This window comes from Notechis scutatus, chromosome 5, assembly GCF_049901735.1.
Source record: "Notechis scutatus isolate UNSWTSFEM ecotype Mainland chromosome 5, rNotScu1.2, whole genome shotgun sequence".
Taxonomy (NCBI): Eukaryota; Metazoa; Chordata; class Lepidosauria; order Squamata; family Elapidae; genus Notechis; species Notechis scutatus.
The window spans coordinates 87,751,109-87,769,484 of NC_142013.1; the positions used below are offsets into that span (position 1 = coordinate 87,751,109).

An 18,376-nucleotide genomic window follows, 5' to 3' on the forward strand; every position below is an offset into this window, starting at 1 on the left:
TTTTTTTTTGTCTGCTGCAGACAATCTGCACACCAGATTGGTGTGATATCCTTGCTGTGATTATGCTGTGGGTACCTAGTTCAAACGCATGCAAATGTGAGTAGATATATAGATACTACTTTGGTAGAAAGTGTTCTGTTCGCCTTTGGCATCTAGTCTTGTGTGCCACATGACCATTAAAGCATCTTCTGACAACACTGGCTCCATCCCCTAAGAAACGGAGATGAGCACCACCCCCCTAGAGTAGGACATGACTGGACAGGGGAAACCTTTACCTTAAGTTCACAGAAGCAATTGTCAACCATTTTATTGATAACCCTAGTTCATTTGGTGGTTTTAAAAAAATGAGATGCCAAAATAAGCAGAAATTAATGTGCAAAACCTGCAGACAAAAGGAACAAGGAACTTTATTCTTTCTAAAGTGATGGATAGGGGAAAACACAGATTTTTTTTTTGTTAACAGATAACTAGAAAAAAAGGGGGAGGGGATAGAACTAGCCCTTTTTAAAAACACAAGCTTCCTTTTGTTTCATAAGTCATGAGTCTCACAAGAGAAGGAATGGATTTGTCCTCATTTGAAGAAAGTTAAGTTTCTCAGACACAATTTTACTATGTTGTTTATGCCACAATTGTACATATGGTAGCAGAAAGGGAGGAGTTTTTATAAATGATAAAGAACATTTTTGTTCAGTGGTTTCTGTTAGTTGTAAGATTTGCTTCTACCTGTATTTCCTAGAAATACCAATAGTAGCTAAGTACCTACACAGAGAAATATTGTGTAAAAACTTCTGCAAAATCATGAACCTTTTTGAAAGCCTTAAATGGTGCTTAGGGGTTTATAGGAACTTATTTTGTGTGGAGCAATGAAATTCAATATTCGTGTCGCTTCAAGACAAACATCCATAATTATTATTGAGTAAGGAGACTTTTTTCAACTTGGGAATTTTTTTCTTGCCAATCTGCAAACTTAGACATACGTTTAGTTTCAAAGAAGAAAAGCAGGCCTGCAAACTGGTATCTTCATTCAACTCCATGTTTCATCAGAAGTAGATGTATGTTTTGCATTAATGGTCAACATATTTTATAAGCTACACTCAGTCAATTTTAGTAAGATTTGTGTCTATTCAGTACTTTATTTCAGACTATAGATGCATAGGTGCACACATTGATACATGTCTAAGATGAGAGATGCAGAATGGGCTACAAACGACAGCTATTAATTGTCCCTCGGCTCAAGGGGCAGAATTTTCAAGCTTTTTTAAAGCTTTTGTTATTTTTAATTATTTGCTTAAAAGTTTTGGGATAATTTGGATGTAAATGATTGCAATAAATATTTTCTTTTTGGTAATGTTTTTATTTCATTTTTATAAATGCATTGTTTTAGTTGTAAGTTATCCTGATTTGTGTCTAAATAAAATTAGAAAATATGAATAAAATTAAAGCACACTTTCAGTGTATATTTTAGTAAGTCAGTGACTTTAATGGTACTTATGACCATGTATATTGGGATTCATTCTGAACTACATCAAGCAAGGCATCAAACTAGTGTGTGTGTGTGTTTGTGTATCTACAGGTAGTCCTTGACTTACAACAGTTCATTTAGTGACTGTTCAAAGTACTGAGAAGTGACATGACTGTTTTTCAGAGTTACCTTTGTAGCATCCACTTGATCATATCATCAAAATTCAGGTGCTTGGCAACTGGTTCATATTTATGACCATTGCTGTGTACCAAGGTCATGTGATCACCTTTTGCAACCTTCTGACAAGCAAAGTCAATGGGGAAGCCAGATTCACTTAACCAGGTTACTAACTTATCAACTACACTGATTCACTTAAAGATTGTAAAATGGGGCAAAACTCACTTAACAAACGTATCATTCAACAACAGAAATTTTGGGCTCAATTGTAGTGATAAGTTGAGGACTACCTGTATATAAAATGTCATGGTAGTGTGTACTGGAACAATGCCATTGCTTGGGAAACATAGGTAAAGATAAAGGTTCTCCTCGCACATACGTGCTAGTCGTTTCCGGCTCTAGGGGACGGTGCTCATCTCTGTTACAAAGCCGAAGAGCCAGCGTTGTCCAAAGACATCTTCATGCTCATGTGGCTAGCATGACTAAATGCTGAAGGCGCACGGAACACTATGACCTTCCCAAAGTGGTCCCTATTTTTCTACTTGCATTTTTACACGCTTTCGAACTGCTAGGTTGGCAGAAGCTGGGAGAAGTAATGGGAGCTCACTCTGTTACGTGGTGCTAGGGATTTGAACTGCCGATCTTTCTGATCAACAAGTGCAGCATCTTAGCCATTGAGCGATAAATGTAATATGTCCATTAAGTTTAATGAAAAATCACCTTCACATTTGCTTTTCCATGTTATAAACCAATGATAAAATTAAGAAACATAATTTTGGCTTCTGAACAAAACCAGTTCCTATGACAATACAAATCAATCAATCTCAGATATATATATATACATATATACACACATTAAACAATATAAAAATTATATAAAATATAAAAATACAGATTCTACAGTCTGATACACACACATACACACACATTAAACAATATAAAAATTATATAAAATATAAAAATACAGATTCTACAAAGTCTGATGTTTAAACCCAGAGTCTTAAGCTGCTGTTCAAAGCCTTTATTCCTCATATTCCTCTAAGGAACTCACGGTGGCAGACGTGGATTCAACAATCACCTTCATCCCCGTAAAAGTCCGAGTTTCACTTAAAGCCACACTGGCCCCAAGTCATCCAGTAAGCCCAGACTGAACAGGGACCGAACCCGGATTTTCCCCGGCCGAGACTCCCCGCAGGGAATTTATTTACCAACGAGTTTTATTTCCCAGTAAAGCTGTAGAGATTTGCACTGTATTTCAGAAATGCTTTAGAAGGGCGAATCCGACCGTCTGGGGCAACTACAGCCACTTACCGCTCGCACATAAAAAAACGTCCGGTGTTGCCCCCTCCCTCCCCTTGCAAGCCAGGCTTCCGAAGCAGCATGCCCCGTGCCCTTCATCGGGTGCCTTTCCTGGAAAACGGGCACCAGCTTTACTTTCAGACTCCGCGGGGGGCTTTTTCGCGAGTTCACGCGGGGGAGCTAGTCAACTTTCAAGGTCACCGGCAAGTCTGGAAAGGGAGTTGGGGGAGAATCGCGTACTCTGCGAAAGCCATCGTTCCGCTGTTGTCGAACGCTGCCTCGCTTTCTCCGCCTCTCCCTCCTAACGTAGGCAAAGAAAACCACGCAAGCTCCTCCTTTTCCTGCTGGGCTCCGCCTGTAGCTACCGCTCTCCTCAGCGGCGAACAACCGGCGCCGACTGTTCCTACCGCCGGAGTGGGCTGTGCGGCGCTTCCTTCTGCTGGGGAGCTGCGGCGCCGAGAGAGCCCCTCCCGCTTGCTGAGAGGAGGGAGGGAGGGAGGGAGGGAAGAGGAGGAGGAGGAACAACGCGAGGGGATCTCGCCGCCGTGTCGGCTGCTGCGTGTCTCTGGATTGGCTTCGGTGCAAGCAATAGAAGAGGAGCCGCCGTCGCGGCGGCCTCCTCGCTGCAACGGAAGCATGTTTTGCGCTCCTTTGCTAGCCCGGCCTGGCGGGAGCTGCCTGAGCGCCACCGCTTCTCCTTTGCAGCGGCTTGACGGGCGTCGGTGGTTGACTTCGGTGGCCATCAGGGCTCCGCCTGCCGCCCCAAGGAAGCGCCAGCCGCTGGGTGAAGAACCCCGCAGGAGAAGGTGCACTGGGGGCACCCCGGAGGTCGGGACGAAGTGGATCAAGCCCACCGGCCAAGACACCGGGATCCAGATCTATAACAGCTTGAGCAGAAGCAAAGAGCCCCTTATCCTGGGAAAGGCCAACGTGGTGACTTGGTAGAATAATTTGGTAGAAAATTATCAAATCTATCCTGAGCTAGTGCTAAATTTTCAGGCTCCCCCCCCCCTCCTCCGCCAGTTTATAGAAGCAACGAAATAAACCTATTTTGTCGCTGATGGAGATGTAGTAAACGTTGGGGGTGGGCGGTGGGGGGAGCCTCTCCTGTTGAAGGTTTCCTTGACCAAGGGCTTGTAAAACTACAGGCCTTCTTAATGGGAAGGAAAAGCAGTAGTGTAGTACCTAATTGGATTGGTCAATTTTAAAAAAAACTTATTTGTATCCCTCTTTTCTAAAAAAATAAAAATAAGTTAGTATAATAGAATGGGACTTGTCTTGGGGATTGCAGCCTAAGCCCTAAAATGGCAGAGTTTTGGTTTGTGGAATATGGAAAATCACCTGTCCCAAAGGCTCAATGACCTCCTCCTGAACTTGAGCTTGCAATGAAATGGGCATACAGTATCTACCTTCCAAATGAAAAAGAACCCTGTCAGATAATGCTAAAGCAGATAGAAGACAGGTGGATCAAGATCTGGAATATTAGCAGAGGCCAAGGAGTAGCTACAGATGAAGAAATTCATGTGCCAGCTTCTGTTAAAATAGGTATATGTATCTGACCTGGGAAATTAGGGACAGCAATTAGACAGCAGAAAATAACTTGAATGTCCATAATCTACTGCCATCTAGTGATCTTCTGGAGCTTTGCTAAGATGTTACATGTTTAAAGGAGAAGCAGAAAATATGAAGATAAGCATTTAAATAACATGTGCTGACAGATTTGTTTGCCTAAAAGTAAAAGTTCAATTCCTGATCACTTTTCAGACATATTAATATAATTTACCTGGCCAAAACAGAGAAATAGGTTTGTCATTGCCTTTATCCAGGGACCACTTACTCATCTTCTATTTTGTCATCTAAGATTGACTGGGTGGTACTATCTAATTGGTGTTGTAGTAATGTGCAGTACACATAATTAGTCTTTTTATCTACCATGATTGCGAATTAGTTGGAAGACTTAGTGTTAAGTAAGGCTGCTTTAGGCAAAGAAATGGGTAAAAATAAAATCCAAACTCTTTTGGGACTTTCTGGAAGGACCTTATTGTTTGCATATCAAAGATGATGATTTGTGAGTCCTCCTGGGCTTGAAGCGAGCTCCCAATCTAGGTGTGATTTAGCCATTGCAGGTTGCTATTCTGCCTTTATACCCTCTTATTTGGAAAATTGCCATTGTTCAGTTAGACCCCAATTAAGATGGTAAATTTTGAGCAGGTTTAGTGTGGCTAATAAGATATGACTCTCTAAATATATTTCTTAGTGAAGTCTCCCTAGCAAGGTCATCATAACCAGATAATGTCATCACCTATTGTCAGCCATTGTGGCTGATGCTGAACTTTTAAAAACTCTTCAGTGATATCTCTGATTTTTGTCACTTTAATTTTATTTGCAGGTACAGCTGTGGGCCTACTGTATATGATCATGCACACCTTGGACATGCTTGGTGAGTTTTAATCATTTTTATTTATATTTGTACCTCATAGACTTCTCTAGATATAGATTATAATTTAGCAGCAGCATCCATAGCAAATTGTGTTCCATAGTAAAATGCTGACATTTGTGTGGGGCATGCAAATGCCATTAAAGCCTTCTTTTGTGACATCTGTTCAAATTGCAGTTTTTGTATGACAGTGTTGTCATTTGTTTATTATTATGTTTTATCTTGTCCTTGATCTCCCTATAAATAACCATTTTATTAGATAAATTAGCATTAATTAGCTCTTTCAACAAAAAGTAAGAGCTGAGTTAACTCTGATATTGTATTTATTCATAATGAAAGTCTCATTAGGTTCACTAACCTCAAGAAACTACATAGAGAATTGCCAAAGACATCTAAATGGATGAAGATGAGATGTAGCATGACAGATGACTAATCTATCTGACCAGGGAGGTCTGCAGAGTGGTGTCCATGAAAAATGTGCCCTGCCCCTTTTTATGTTTTTTGTGATGGCATCTTGTCTTTTTCTAACACCCACTCACACACACCCCGTCCCCATGGACATCTCTGCATCTGACTTAGAGAGAAAAAAATTTCAATATATATTACGTTGTGGGTTACTCTGATTGAAAGGGGACTGGGGACTAAAACATATGAAGAACGGTTACAGAAACTGGGCATGGCTAGTCTAGTGAAGAGAAGGACCAGGGGAGACATGATAGCAGTCTTCCAGTATTTGAAGGACTGCCACAGAGAGGAAGGGGTCAAAGCTAGGCCAGACAAGGAATAATGGATGGAAATGAACAAGGAGAGATTTAACCTGGAAATAAGGAGAAACTTTCAACCATTGTTGAAACCAGATTGTTCTCTAAGGAGAACAATCAACCAATGGAACAGCTTGCCCTCAGAAATTGTGGGACTGCTATCACTTGAGAATTTCAAGAAGAGATTGGACTCCCATCTGTCAGAAATGGTGTAGGGTCTTCTGCTTGGGCAGGGGGTTGGACTAGATGACTTACAAGGTATCTTCCAACTCTGATTATCTGTTATCTGAAAGATTAGGCGAAACATTTTATTATTTGTTTCATTTTTCAGCTATGAGTGAAGTGGTTAAAGCAAAGATATAGTCAAATACAGAATAGTTTTTTGAACATCTTCCTTAAGTAGAATCTGGTAGTCTTATCTATATGGTCCAGCTGGGAAAGGATGCTACAGGTGCCCTTCCTAAGAGGAGTTGGAGGGTAGGTTCCCAGAGAATTACAGCTCTTCATTTTGCAACAATTTATCCCATTGAGGTCAGGTTAGCTTCTACACTTTTTTTCTTTTCAGAAGTAGGGTAAATCTGTTTTGAACATTTTTGGCACTGGTATCTAACTGCAAAGTGCAACTTTGAATGCAACCTGAAATTCACCTACTTGCAGTATGATACATTTTTGACCTATTTATTATCATGAGACATTTCCAAATCACCAAGTAAACTCACTGAAATATCTAAGATGACTGGGTAGGGACCCAGATTTAGAGGAGAAAGTGTGATTTGGAGCATAAGAAGTTTGCCACATTAAACCTATTGGCAATCAGATGAAGCCAGGATTCCTTGAAAATGCCACAACTGACTGACTTTACACTTAATAATGACTGTATATATACACATATAAAATTATGTTATGAGCATTGAATACACACATTTAGTGTGTATTCAATTATAATGGTGATAGAAAAGAAACTTTATACTAATCCTAGTCACTGTGTGTGAGCCATATTAATCTAATAAATAAATCTTCACATTACCTTTGCTCACCTGTAAAGCAAAGGAAAGCTGAAATATGATCATAAACACAGTTGCATTTTCACTTAGCAATAACCTTACTTAATGACTAACTTGCTGGTTCAAATTGTGATCACTAAATGAGGACTATCTGTATTTTCTAAGTAGAAGTTATTGTTTCAACAGTAGTAGCTTCAAGGAAAACTATAAACTACTTATTTATCAGCAACTTAGGCCTGTTTATTTAGGGCTTAATCAAAACAAGAGACTTGTCTCACATTGTATGTTAAAGAAAATTTACCATCCAGGTTATTGCATGTTAGTGGTTGGAACTTATTTCAGAATTTATACGGTAGGTGTAGGATTGCTTTGTAAAGAAATAAAATTATAAAAAGTAAGCCATGGTTGCAGCATTATAATTAACAATAGCTATAATAAAAGATAGTTGAAATTTGTATAGAAATGTCACCTGTCTCTTGAATTTTGTAGCCTGTTTGCTTACAGTTCTTTTCTGTGCATTAACAGTTCAAACATCAGATAAAGTTATGGAGGGGTAAAAAAATTGCTGTTGGATCTTATACATATCTGGAGGATTTGCTGTTGATTGACCTGATTCCCATTTGTTACCTGTAGCAATGGTAAAATGTCCCCTCCCTTCCTTACCCACCAAGTGAAATCTTCATACTGCTGAAATTAAGAAAACATGGGATAATATTTTTTGTGTCAAGTGACTATAAATTTTGTTCAGTTCCTGGCTTTAGAATTATTTAATTTCAATTGTAGGTGATTTTAAGGATCTATTAGAGACAGGTGTGTGTTTGTTGCACATTTGATGTCTAATTAAAAAGCAGCATAGATCTCAGAATCCTGAAGCATTCCTATTGCAAAAAACTACATTTTATGTCACAGTAAATCTTCTAATGTACCATAAGATTCTGTTGTTCTAATATATTTTGGATATATTCAGAGAGCTGAAAATGATGATCAGAGTTTATAAAACCTGTCTCACCCTAACACATTCATGATTTTTCTCTCTGTATTTCAGTTCCTATGTAAGATTTGACATAATTCGAAGAATAATGACAAAGATATTTGGAAAGGAAGTAGTGATGGTGATGGGGATTACAGATATAGATGATAAAATAATTAAAAGAGCAAATGAGGTAAGCATATAAATCAACCTACTTTATGCATGTTTTTAGAATGTGTATGTACATTGTATTCCGTATTACCTTATGTATGTTTTACTGCTTGGTATATAAAATCTGTTCTGAAATGTGTGCTTCTCTTGTATTGTGCTATTTGCATATCCAAGTTAGATAGTAAAATACAATTGATCTGTTCAAATTGATTTTTACCTAAGCTGAAAATACTTGAAACCCTTGAAATGTATGTGTTTATTTATTGAACATATTGGTAGGCCGTTGCAATCAAAATCTACTCAAAAGAAACACTATAAAACAAACCCCAAATAGAAACAGAAAATACAAGAACAGTAAAGTACAAAAGTAGTAAGAGAATCAAATATGGCAATAACAAGTCAAATCAGGAACAAGCTCTCTGAAAAAGATCAGACTTTAGAAGCTGGTAGAAAACCAACAGAAAAGGAGTCAGCTTGAGTTCTACAAGGAGGCTTTTCCACACAATATTCCATACTGTGGTAGAAAAGCAGCCTCAGCCATCTTGATTTGTTTATTACATTTATCTTTGTTGTTTTCCAATGAATCACTCTGCTTGGTTCAGAGGCACCATGATGGAGAAGGTTCTCTTAATTGCACTTAAGAGACAGGGAACAGGATGCCATGGGGCACAGTTTTATGCCTAGCTTTATGCCTAAGGTGAGACTAGAACTTCCAGTCTCCCCAGGTTCTAGCCTGATTGTCTCAAGCACTACCCAAAACTAGTTCTCGAGTGCCTTTCCAGTGTAAGGTACACATAACTTTCATGCCACAGCACCATAACATTCAAAGCAGGTTACCTGGTTCCACTTAGGAAGCAATTCGGTTAGTGTTGCTTGATAAACAGTTAATGTATTTTTTTCTCTCCTACACAATGACATTTATCATAATAGGTTGGCATTAAATGGCCTGGGTATTATATAAGAATTTCTGAAACAATGAATTCCAAAGATGAAGTTGAAAAGTGGTGTTTGTTTGCAGTGCCATTGCTTTAGGAATACTTTAGAAAGAAAGCTCAAGCAACTACTGGTAGAATTACATAAGCAATGGAAAGCCATCATAATGATCATGGTGAGCAATTAGGCTTGGTTGAAATGAAAATCCTCACTTGAAATGACTTTCTCCTAGTTTGCATTGTCATGGTTGCTGCTCTATCAAATGATCTGGAGAATCCTTCCAAGTAAATGTGCAGAATGAAGAGGTCAAAGCTTAATATCAGGAGAATGTTTTTCTGTCTGATATATACTGTAGATCAGCACATTTTTAATTCCTTCATATTATTACTTTAATTATGTTAGGCTACAATAATAATTGGGACTAGGAACTCTGTTGCTAAGTGATGCAATCATAAAGCATGATATGAAACGACTGCATTACATAGCATTACATAGCAACAATTCTGGCAATCCCAGTTGCTATTATGAAATGAGGACTGCTATTATGAAATAATGACTGCAGGTCATTAAGCTAGGATCCACTGTCATCATCACAAGTTCCTGACGTTGATCATAGGAAGCTAGTAGGGAATGCCAGAAATAAGGATTACATGACCAAGGGCCCTTTGATGACTAGAACTCCAAGGATCAGTCATAGGTCCCCTTCATTCAGCAGCATTGTGAGCACTTGCTGAATAAATGGTCATAAAACAAAGCCTACTTGTATATATTTCAAAATTATATATGTATTAGTGGATAACCCGCTGAGTCATTGTTTCAGAGAGATTTCTTTGCTAGGTACCTTCAACAATGGCAGGGTTTCTAATATAATGGAAAAGTTCTGCCTTGAAAGTAGCCCATGTTGAATTGTATAGCATAGTTAGACATAAGGAATTTTATGTTTATGACATTTTGGATTGTGTCACAAAATATTTAATGATCATTTTTACGTCATAAAATGTTTTACAAAATTTTTCAAATTTCAATTCCGTGGGAGTCATGGGTCCCGGATTTTGGATGCTTTTTGTAAGTTAGTCCATTTGAGCTACCTTGGTTGAAAAAGTTTTTGCCCTATTGTGCACCATTTTGCCCAAAGGTTAAGGAATCAGAGTACTAATATTATATAGATAGATTTATGAAATTAGTAATTATTAATCATAAAAGTTCTGTTGGAACGGATCTTGGAAATTCTCTAGGCCAGTGTTTTTTAAACATTTTAATACGTTAATTCGTTAGAAGAACGGTTGGTGAAACCTCTTAGTTATATCATGATTTCATAACCTCTGTTAGCTCTTACACTTGATATATGACTTAGTCACTTGCTGTTTTTTTTATAGATGGAAATCTCCCCAGAAACCCTTGCTCGTTGTTATGAGGAGGACTTTAAACAAGATATGGCTGCCTTAAAGGTACAAATATTTAATTGATATGCTTAAATCTTGATTGTAAAACTTATTTTGTTGCAGAGCTGCTAGGACAGTGGTGGAGAACTCCCTTTGGCTCATGGGATGCCCTAGTTGTAATAATAGTTGTTGCACCCTCTTTATTTAGCTTTGTAACAACACTTTAAAACCTTTAAGAAAAATAATTCTGGGTGCAACAATAGATAGGCTGTGGCTGAGATAACTTCTGAGGACAAGGGCAAGCAGAGAAGTAAGTAGAGTTGAGAAGAAAGACAATGTCTGCTGACACAAAGAAAGGAACATTTAAGTTTGGGAAAATGGGGAAAGGCTGAAAGAGGGAGCAATGCCAGGAGACAGACAAAGGAAAGGAGGTTCAGCAGGTGCATAGATATAAAAGTTGGAGGGATAAGAAGAAGGTGAGATGAAAGAGTGGAAACAGTGGAGGGAAAATGAGGTGGAAATCATTGAATCATACTCGGCTCAGAACCGTCCCAGGGAATCTGGAGCCTTTGCAACATTTAGATTGACAGTTACAAATTACACGTGCATTATTGTATCTTCACTTTTATGGTTTATATGCTGTTTTAATTATTGTTAGCTGCCGAGAGTCATGAACTTGCGATTCTATCTTAAAAGGTTAAATCATGGCAACTGGACCAAAGTTTATTAAAACTGAGTCAGCAAGAGTTGGTTCTTTCCAATGCCTATCTGACTCTCTGCCTACCCAAATTTTCATTTTGACTGAAAAAGTTACTTGGATGAATAACAAAACATCTCAGTTTTAATAAACTTTGGTTCAGTTGTCAAGATTTAACCTTTTAAGATAATTGATGTTCTCCTTTAGAGACAGTCCATTGCTCTTGTATCACTATAATCAGCTGTTATTAATCATCTCCTTAATATATAGTTCTCTTTTTTTACATAGGTCCTTCCTCCCACAATTTATATGAGAGTAACTGAAAATGTTCCTCAGATCATTTCTTTTATACAACAACTTATTACTAATGGATATGGTTATGCAACTTCACAAGGTAAGACTTCCCAATCTTATGGTAGTCCTGTGGTGTGTTTGCAGTTCAGTTAGTATGTTGCTTTGGAATTGACTAGGGCATTCTTGGCCCACCTGTATGGAGAAGATGAGTGTTAGTAACACTGTTGCATTTGTGTATGAGTGCTGCCTTTTTTATTGATGAGATTGTGACGCACAGCTTGTTGAAAGTCGTTATCAAAGGATGAAGTGTAGGCTAACAGGCTACATTGCTAAGTTAGGGTTTATCCACAAGATCCCTGCAGCATTTCCTCTGGCTTCTCTATCACTTGTACATTTCCCCCCTCTTCTTTCTGGGGGCTTACTATTTTACTGGCAAGGGACTTTGGAAATAATAGGGTGTAGAAACATGAGCAAACCATTTTTAAGAAACAAATTGACCTGACGCCAGATTTGTCATTGAACACAATACCAGATTCCAATTTTTGCTTGTAGAATATGCTCGCCTTCACTATTTATGGAGACTGAGAAATCTGCATCCTTGGCATGGTCTTTGTCTCAGTGTGTTTTGTCCATTAATGTATTCTTGTCTCTTGGGTCTGCTATGAAATATCTCCTGACTTGGTACTAGAATGTGGGCAGCATAGGCTACCTACCATCATCTCCGGGGAACTACATATCTATCTCCAGGGAACAGCATACCTTGGACCAAAGGACCATTGCTTTGCTTGTTATGCATAATATGAATAGTTTCCTAAAAATAGAGGCATTGATTGATGATTCCCTTGAGTAGAATACCAATATTTCCCATCTTTATAATAAGATCAAATTGTTTATTTTCGACAGGTAATGTTTATTTTGATGTCCGTTCTAGGGGAGACAGATACGGAAAGCTAACAAATATTTATCCTGAGACCCAAGAGGAATTTGGTATGTTATTGACAGTTCCTGACCTTTGTACAAGTTTATTTATTTACTTACTATACATATTTTTTCACTAAGGTCCTAGGGAGTTTGCAAATGCCCTAAAATGATCTTAATATTAACCAGCCTAGTATAAAGCAGTAACAGCAATATAGCAAAAATAGGAAAAAAGTGTTTCCTGTACTCTTTCCTAGAACTATAGTCTTGACCAGCTGTAGAATTATTTCCATAACATAAGATTTCCCCACAAGTTAATCTTCATAGTTATCTTGGCAGATGCATGACTGAGGTCAGACTATGTTTCATATAGTTTGTGTAATGAAAATAATTTTTATTTCTGTGAACTCTTTGGATTCCATAAGAATTTTGGTAGTAAATAAATTGTACAAATAAAGTGAGTGGAACCAAATTGGAAACAAGATGAAAATTATAATCCAGATTCATTATATTATATAATGTTATATAGAAATGTCAGGAATTAGACAATCTGCTCCAAGTTACCTCCCCAGAACTTTTCAAATTTGTCTTGACAACTATACAAGGCTTAAAGAAGGTGGTAGGCAACCTTCTGGAGGCAAAGGGTTCCTCAGCATTGAGCCCATCATAGAGAAAGATGGGGGTTTTGGTCAGTGATTTCTCTGAGAGACTGGACCCCAAGCATCTTTTCCTTGGAAGCATGCATGGGATAGGCAGATTTACAGGCAGTCTTTGCTGATGTATGATACTTTCCTTTTTTAAAGTAGTAATTCTATTAAAAATTACAACTACAATGATAAAAATCTATATATATAAAAGCAAAATACCATTCATGCATCATCACAAAATCTCCAGAACTGTAAAGCCTACAAATTTGAAATTTGGCACATATATTCCTGTTGGCTTCTAAGTGCTCACTAAGAAAGGATTTTTCAAAATGACCATCAGAGCATTAGTATTTTGTATATTATTGTTAATACGCTCTGATGCTAAGGAGTTCTACTTCCCCTCCTCATCTGAAAAGAAATCTGTTCCAAATGCAAAACCCAAGCAGAGGAGAGGAGTTTCAGTTTCAGAACACCAAGCAGCTTTAGTACAGAACAGTTGAGCAAAGCCACACCCAGGCTTCTTGGTGTCTCTTTCTTGCTCACACAGCAAATACTGTTTCAGTTTCCAAACAGCCCTCAACTCTCTCATTGACTGGACGCTAGCCAGATGAATACCGATGGATGCTATCACCTTCTTTAAGCCTTGTAGGCAGAGACACATTTTTCCCCCTTATTTTTGTCTCACAAATCTAAGCCCAATCACATCGTTTTGTTGCGAAGCACGGGTATAGAGCTAGTCTAATATAAACTAAAAAATAAGGGGAAAAAAAGAAGGTGCAGAAAAAAGACAAGAAAAAATAGAGAGAAAGCAAAAATATAAAGGAAAAAGTAAAGACATTATCACAAGAACAGATAGTCCTCAACTTATTACCACAATTGAGCCCAAAAATTCTGTTGTTAAGTGAGTCATTTGTTAAATGAGTGTTGCTGTTTTACAACCTTTCTTGCCAAGTGAATCACTGTAGTTGATAAAGCTACTTACCTGGTTGTTAAGTGAATCTGGCTACTCCATTGACTTTGCTTGTCAGAAGGTCGTAAAAAGTGATCACATGACCCCAGGACACTGCAGTGGTCATAAATAGGAACCGAACATCTGAATTTTGATTACATGATCATAGGGATGCTGCGAAGGCTGTAACTCTGAAAAATGGCCATAAGTCACTTTTTTCAGTGCTGTTGTAACTTTGAATCATCACTAATGAACTGTTATAAGTTGAGGACTACCTGTATAAGCAATTTTAGTAATTTATCATCTTTTCCTAAAATACAGGTGATTGCTTCTTCCCATATCCCATCTCTTAACTATATACAGATCCTTAAAACCTCATCATTTCAGTTTTTGCAAACAAAAGTCTATTAAGTGTTACTTTTAACAATCTTGATCTATAGTCCTGTCATATAGCATCCGAAACATGATTTGTTTTTATTTTGTCTTTGTTCCTTCTCACAAAATTCTTCAAAGCTTTAACAAGCCTTTTTGCAAATCCAATATAGGAAAATTATCCAGGTCACTATTAGTTTGGCATTTGTACATCCCTTTAAATTGTTAAGACTTCAGTTGGTTTCTTTTGTATGTCCAGATACATTATACAGCAGTCCCAAAACCTTTCCAGCTTGTAATACTTTCTTTAATTATCCACTGCTGGATCAATATCTATTATTTTACATTTACTATAACTTGATGTTTTTAGCATTAAAGAATGCTGAAATCCCAACAATTTAAATGGGAAATTGGAAGACTCTCAAGAAAGATAAGGGTGTGCGTACGCATTTAATCCTGCTCTCTTATACACAAATTTCATTCCAATGCACAATGCTAGCTACTGCTGATAATTCTAGCTAAGCTTAATAGAAATTGAAAGTTTAATGCATGAGTTAGCAGTAAGGTAACCTACACAGACAATAGGTGGAGTTCACGGATGTAGACTTTTTAAACTTACAGCCACAATTGGGACCAAAGTTTCTGTTGTTAAGCGATTCATTGCAGTTGTTAAAGTGAATCACATCATTAATTGAATCTGGCTCCCTCGATTGACTTGGCTTGTTGGAAGCTGGCTGGAAAGGTTACAAACGATTGACCACATAACTCAGTGATGCTGCAGCCATCGTAAATACATGCCAGTCAAAATGCCTGAATTTGGATCACATGACCATGAGGATGCTGTGAATCATAAGTGCGATGACTGGTCATATGTCTTTTTTTCCCCCAGTGCCATTGTAACTTTGAACACTCACTGAATGGTTGTAAATTGAGAACTACCTGTATTTGGGATTCCTTCTGGTCATTCTAGCTAAATGAGGCCCATGACGTCTACACTACGAGTTCTTGATGGATTTCTTTGAAACATTGAATTCCATATTTTTTTTTCTGTTTAATCATGCCATCACTCTTTGTTACTGACAGAGTTTATTGATAAGCGTCACAAGAAGGATTTTGCTCTCTGGAAGGCAGCCAGACCTCATGAGATATGCTGGGATTCCCCCTGGGGGAAAGGAAGACCTGGCTGGCACATTGAATGCTCTACAATATCAAGGTCAGCTCTTTTTTATTTCCTATTCTTGCTTCTGTTCAAGAACATACTAACCAGTGCTGGCAGAAACCCTACACGGTCAATGTGGGGTGTCAGTTATTTGTTTTATTTACTTACTTAAAACATGCAGCTGCTCATTTTATATCAAACTCTGGGTGGTTCCTAATCAGGAATTAAAACAATATATGAATAATAAAGCAACATAAAGTAATATTAATAACTATTAAAACCACAAAGATGTTTTTATTTGTTAAACTCATAAGTTAATAGGATTAATTGCAGTTTGGGACTGTTCTAAGTGCACACTTGGAAGCAGACTCTTCTGAATGGCATGATGGCTAACTAATGCCAACAGCTTTTTGTCTCCTTTGCAGCTTGAATTCTAAACTAACTGCTGTGGTCCATAGCATTGTCATCCTGAATGTTGATTGATTGATTGTGACATATGTCTCTTGGGTTGAAGCCAAGCTTGTAGATGATCTGGGGGGACTGCAATAAAAGAATGGGAAGGTGTTGACAGACTTTTCTGTGGGTTATGAAAATGAATGTTGAGTAGAGTTTCAGTAAAGAATTTATTTTGTGTTTTATATGCCTTACGTCTTTGTACTGAACCTATCAAATTTGTTGAACGTGGTGAGGGAAAGCAGTTTAGAAATTTACTGGTTCCTCTCCCAGGTCAATTTCCTTGGGCCTGATGAAAGGAAATGCCTCAAATAAGACAGCTTATAAAGGCAGAATTGTACATTTTGCAAATAGCTCTGTATCCCCTTTTGTCTAGGAAAATCCCTTGCAGCAATTATGTTTATAAGGACCAATGTGTTATTTGTCCTTCACAATGTAAAGAAGACATCAAAAAGTTTAGCTTTTCCAGGAACTGCTCAATTAAATTAATGGGAGGTAATGGATGGAGAGAAAATAGTTCCAATTCAGTTTAATATATAAGTAATATACAATCCATTAATATTCAGTATAATTAAATCTATATTGAAGTCTGTAAAGTTGAGGATGTTAATGTAAAAGTAATATTGATGTGAGCCAGATATTTCTTTACTGTATCAAACATTTTAGCACAGTCTGGGCCTTTAAGAGATAATCTAGCATTTCCTTTTGACAATTTGAATGCTAAGAGCGAGGCTACATTCAGTGGCACATTTGAATTAAACACAAACATGTAAAAAATCAGATCTATTACAGTTTGGACATATTGCAGCATCCAAGCAAATGTCTTAAAGAAAGTCCCTTGAAAGTTGTGAATAATAAATTCCTAGGTTGGCTCCCAATTTTCTATTGATTTGAAGCAGTAGTTTAGATACCATTTTTATTACATTATTAACATTTCTTTAAATCTAATGATTGTTTATTTATTTTAATTATTACTTTAATAGTCTAGTGTTTGGGGGACATTTGGATATCCATACTGGTGGTATAGATCTGGCATTTCCTCATCATGAAAATGAAATTGCTCAATGTGAAGCTTATCATCAGTGTGAACAATGGGGAAATTATTTTCTACATTCTGGTAAGTTCTAGTTTAACTAAACTTAAAATTTTTTATTCCTTTTATTTAAATATCAGAATTCAGGACATTACATAGCTGTGAAGGACAATGAACTTTGAAGAACACATTAAATAAATCAAGATATACAGTGACTATCATAAAGTGTGCTTATTTCATGGCCTACTACAAGATGTTTCCTTGTTGAAACTATTGGGGTTGCTTTTATCTCGTGCTGTTCTACCATATAGGGCCATGATGGCGAACCTATGGCACACGTGCCACAAGTGGCACACAGAGCCATTTGTGCTGGCACCTGAACCTCAGGCAAACTTACCTCACTGTGCATGTGTGCGCCTCACAGCTGGGTTTTTTTAGGTTGGTTTGAGGCCTTTTTTGGCCTCCCAGAGGCTTGGAAAGTGCCTCTGCAAGGTTTTTCAGACCGAATTATAAGCCCACATATCGGACGTGACGAAACAGGCCTATAATTCATCCTGAATAGCCTTGCAGAGGCTTTTTTCAAGCCTCTGTTAGGCCAAAAAAGGCTTCAAACCAGCCGAAAAATGAGCTGTGAGGCTCAGTGCAGGTAAGGGGGGTGGCGGGAGAGGGGGATTGCGCACACATGCGCAGGGGGCGGGAGGAGGGAGGCACGCATTGCATTCTGGGTGCTGGCACGCAAGTGCGTGTGTGCTGGTGCGTGCACAATTTTTGGCACAGGAGCCCAAAAAGGTTAGCCACCACTGATATAGGGTATAGGTTTAGGCAGATTTTATAGCATGAGTCACTTCAACAGCCTGTAGTAGCTCTAGCTGACTTTCTAAGGATGAACAGTGCAGGGCTCATCTATCCATCTGGGTGGTTACATAAGAATTTAAGACAAAAGTTTATGTGGACGCTGATTTCCAGAACTAATGGAAATTCATAAAAGTTGACTTTGCTGTCCCCTTTCCTTCTGAACATATTTCAAGAGTTGTGGCATTTGGAGATTCTCTTAAAAACATCATGTAAGGATAAAGAGCTATTCAAACAGAGCAGTAGCACTTTGCTAGAATGGAATTTTGTTACATAAGACACTTCTGCCCAATTTTAGATCTTACTATTACACCCTCTTATACTGCTGGCCACTTTGCTCAAGAGGAACTGTAAAATTCCTTTGAATCACTGAGTTAATAGGAACTTACATTATGATGATGGATAT

The 18,376-nt window shown here is 37.9% G+C and overlaps 1 protein-coding gene across 2 annotated transcripts in view; it reads left to right on the top strand.

Moving 5' to 3' along the window:
• Positions 1 to 2,887: 2,887 nt before the first annotated feature.
• Positions 2,888 to 18,376, top strand: part of CARS2 (cysteinyl-tRNA synthetase 2, mitochondrial) — a 30,896-nt gene continuing 15,407 nt past the window's right edge. Inside the window, exons 1-8 of one of the 2 annotated variants that reach the window (XM_026668895.2) lie at positions 2,888 to 3,879; positions 5,328 to 5,378; positions 8,186 to 8,303; positions 10,591 to 10,662; positions 11,582 to 11,687; positions 12,491 to 12,574; positions 15,557 to 15,686; positions 17,069 to 17,202. In XM_026668895.2, coding sequence (XP_026524680.2) covers positions 3,020 to 3,879; positions 5,328 to 5,378; positions 8,186 to 8,303; positions 10,591 to 10,662; positions 11,582 to 11,687; positions 12,491 to 12,574; positions 15,557 to 15,686; positions 17,069 to 17,202 — 1,555 coding nt within the window. In that variant the 5' untranslated portion in view covers positions 2,888 to 3,019. The remainder of the gene's footprint in view (positions 3,880 to 5,327; positions 5,379 to 8,185; positions 8,304 to 10,590; positions 10,663 to 11,581; positions 11,688 to 12,490; positions 12,575 to 15,556; positions 15,687 to 17,068; positions 17,203 to 18,376) is intronic. The other variant, XR_015749899.1, reaches the window with a different exon arrangement.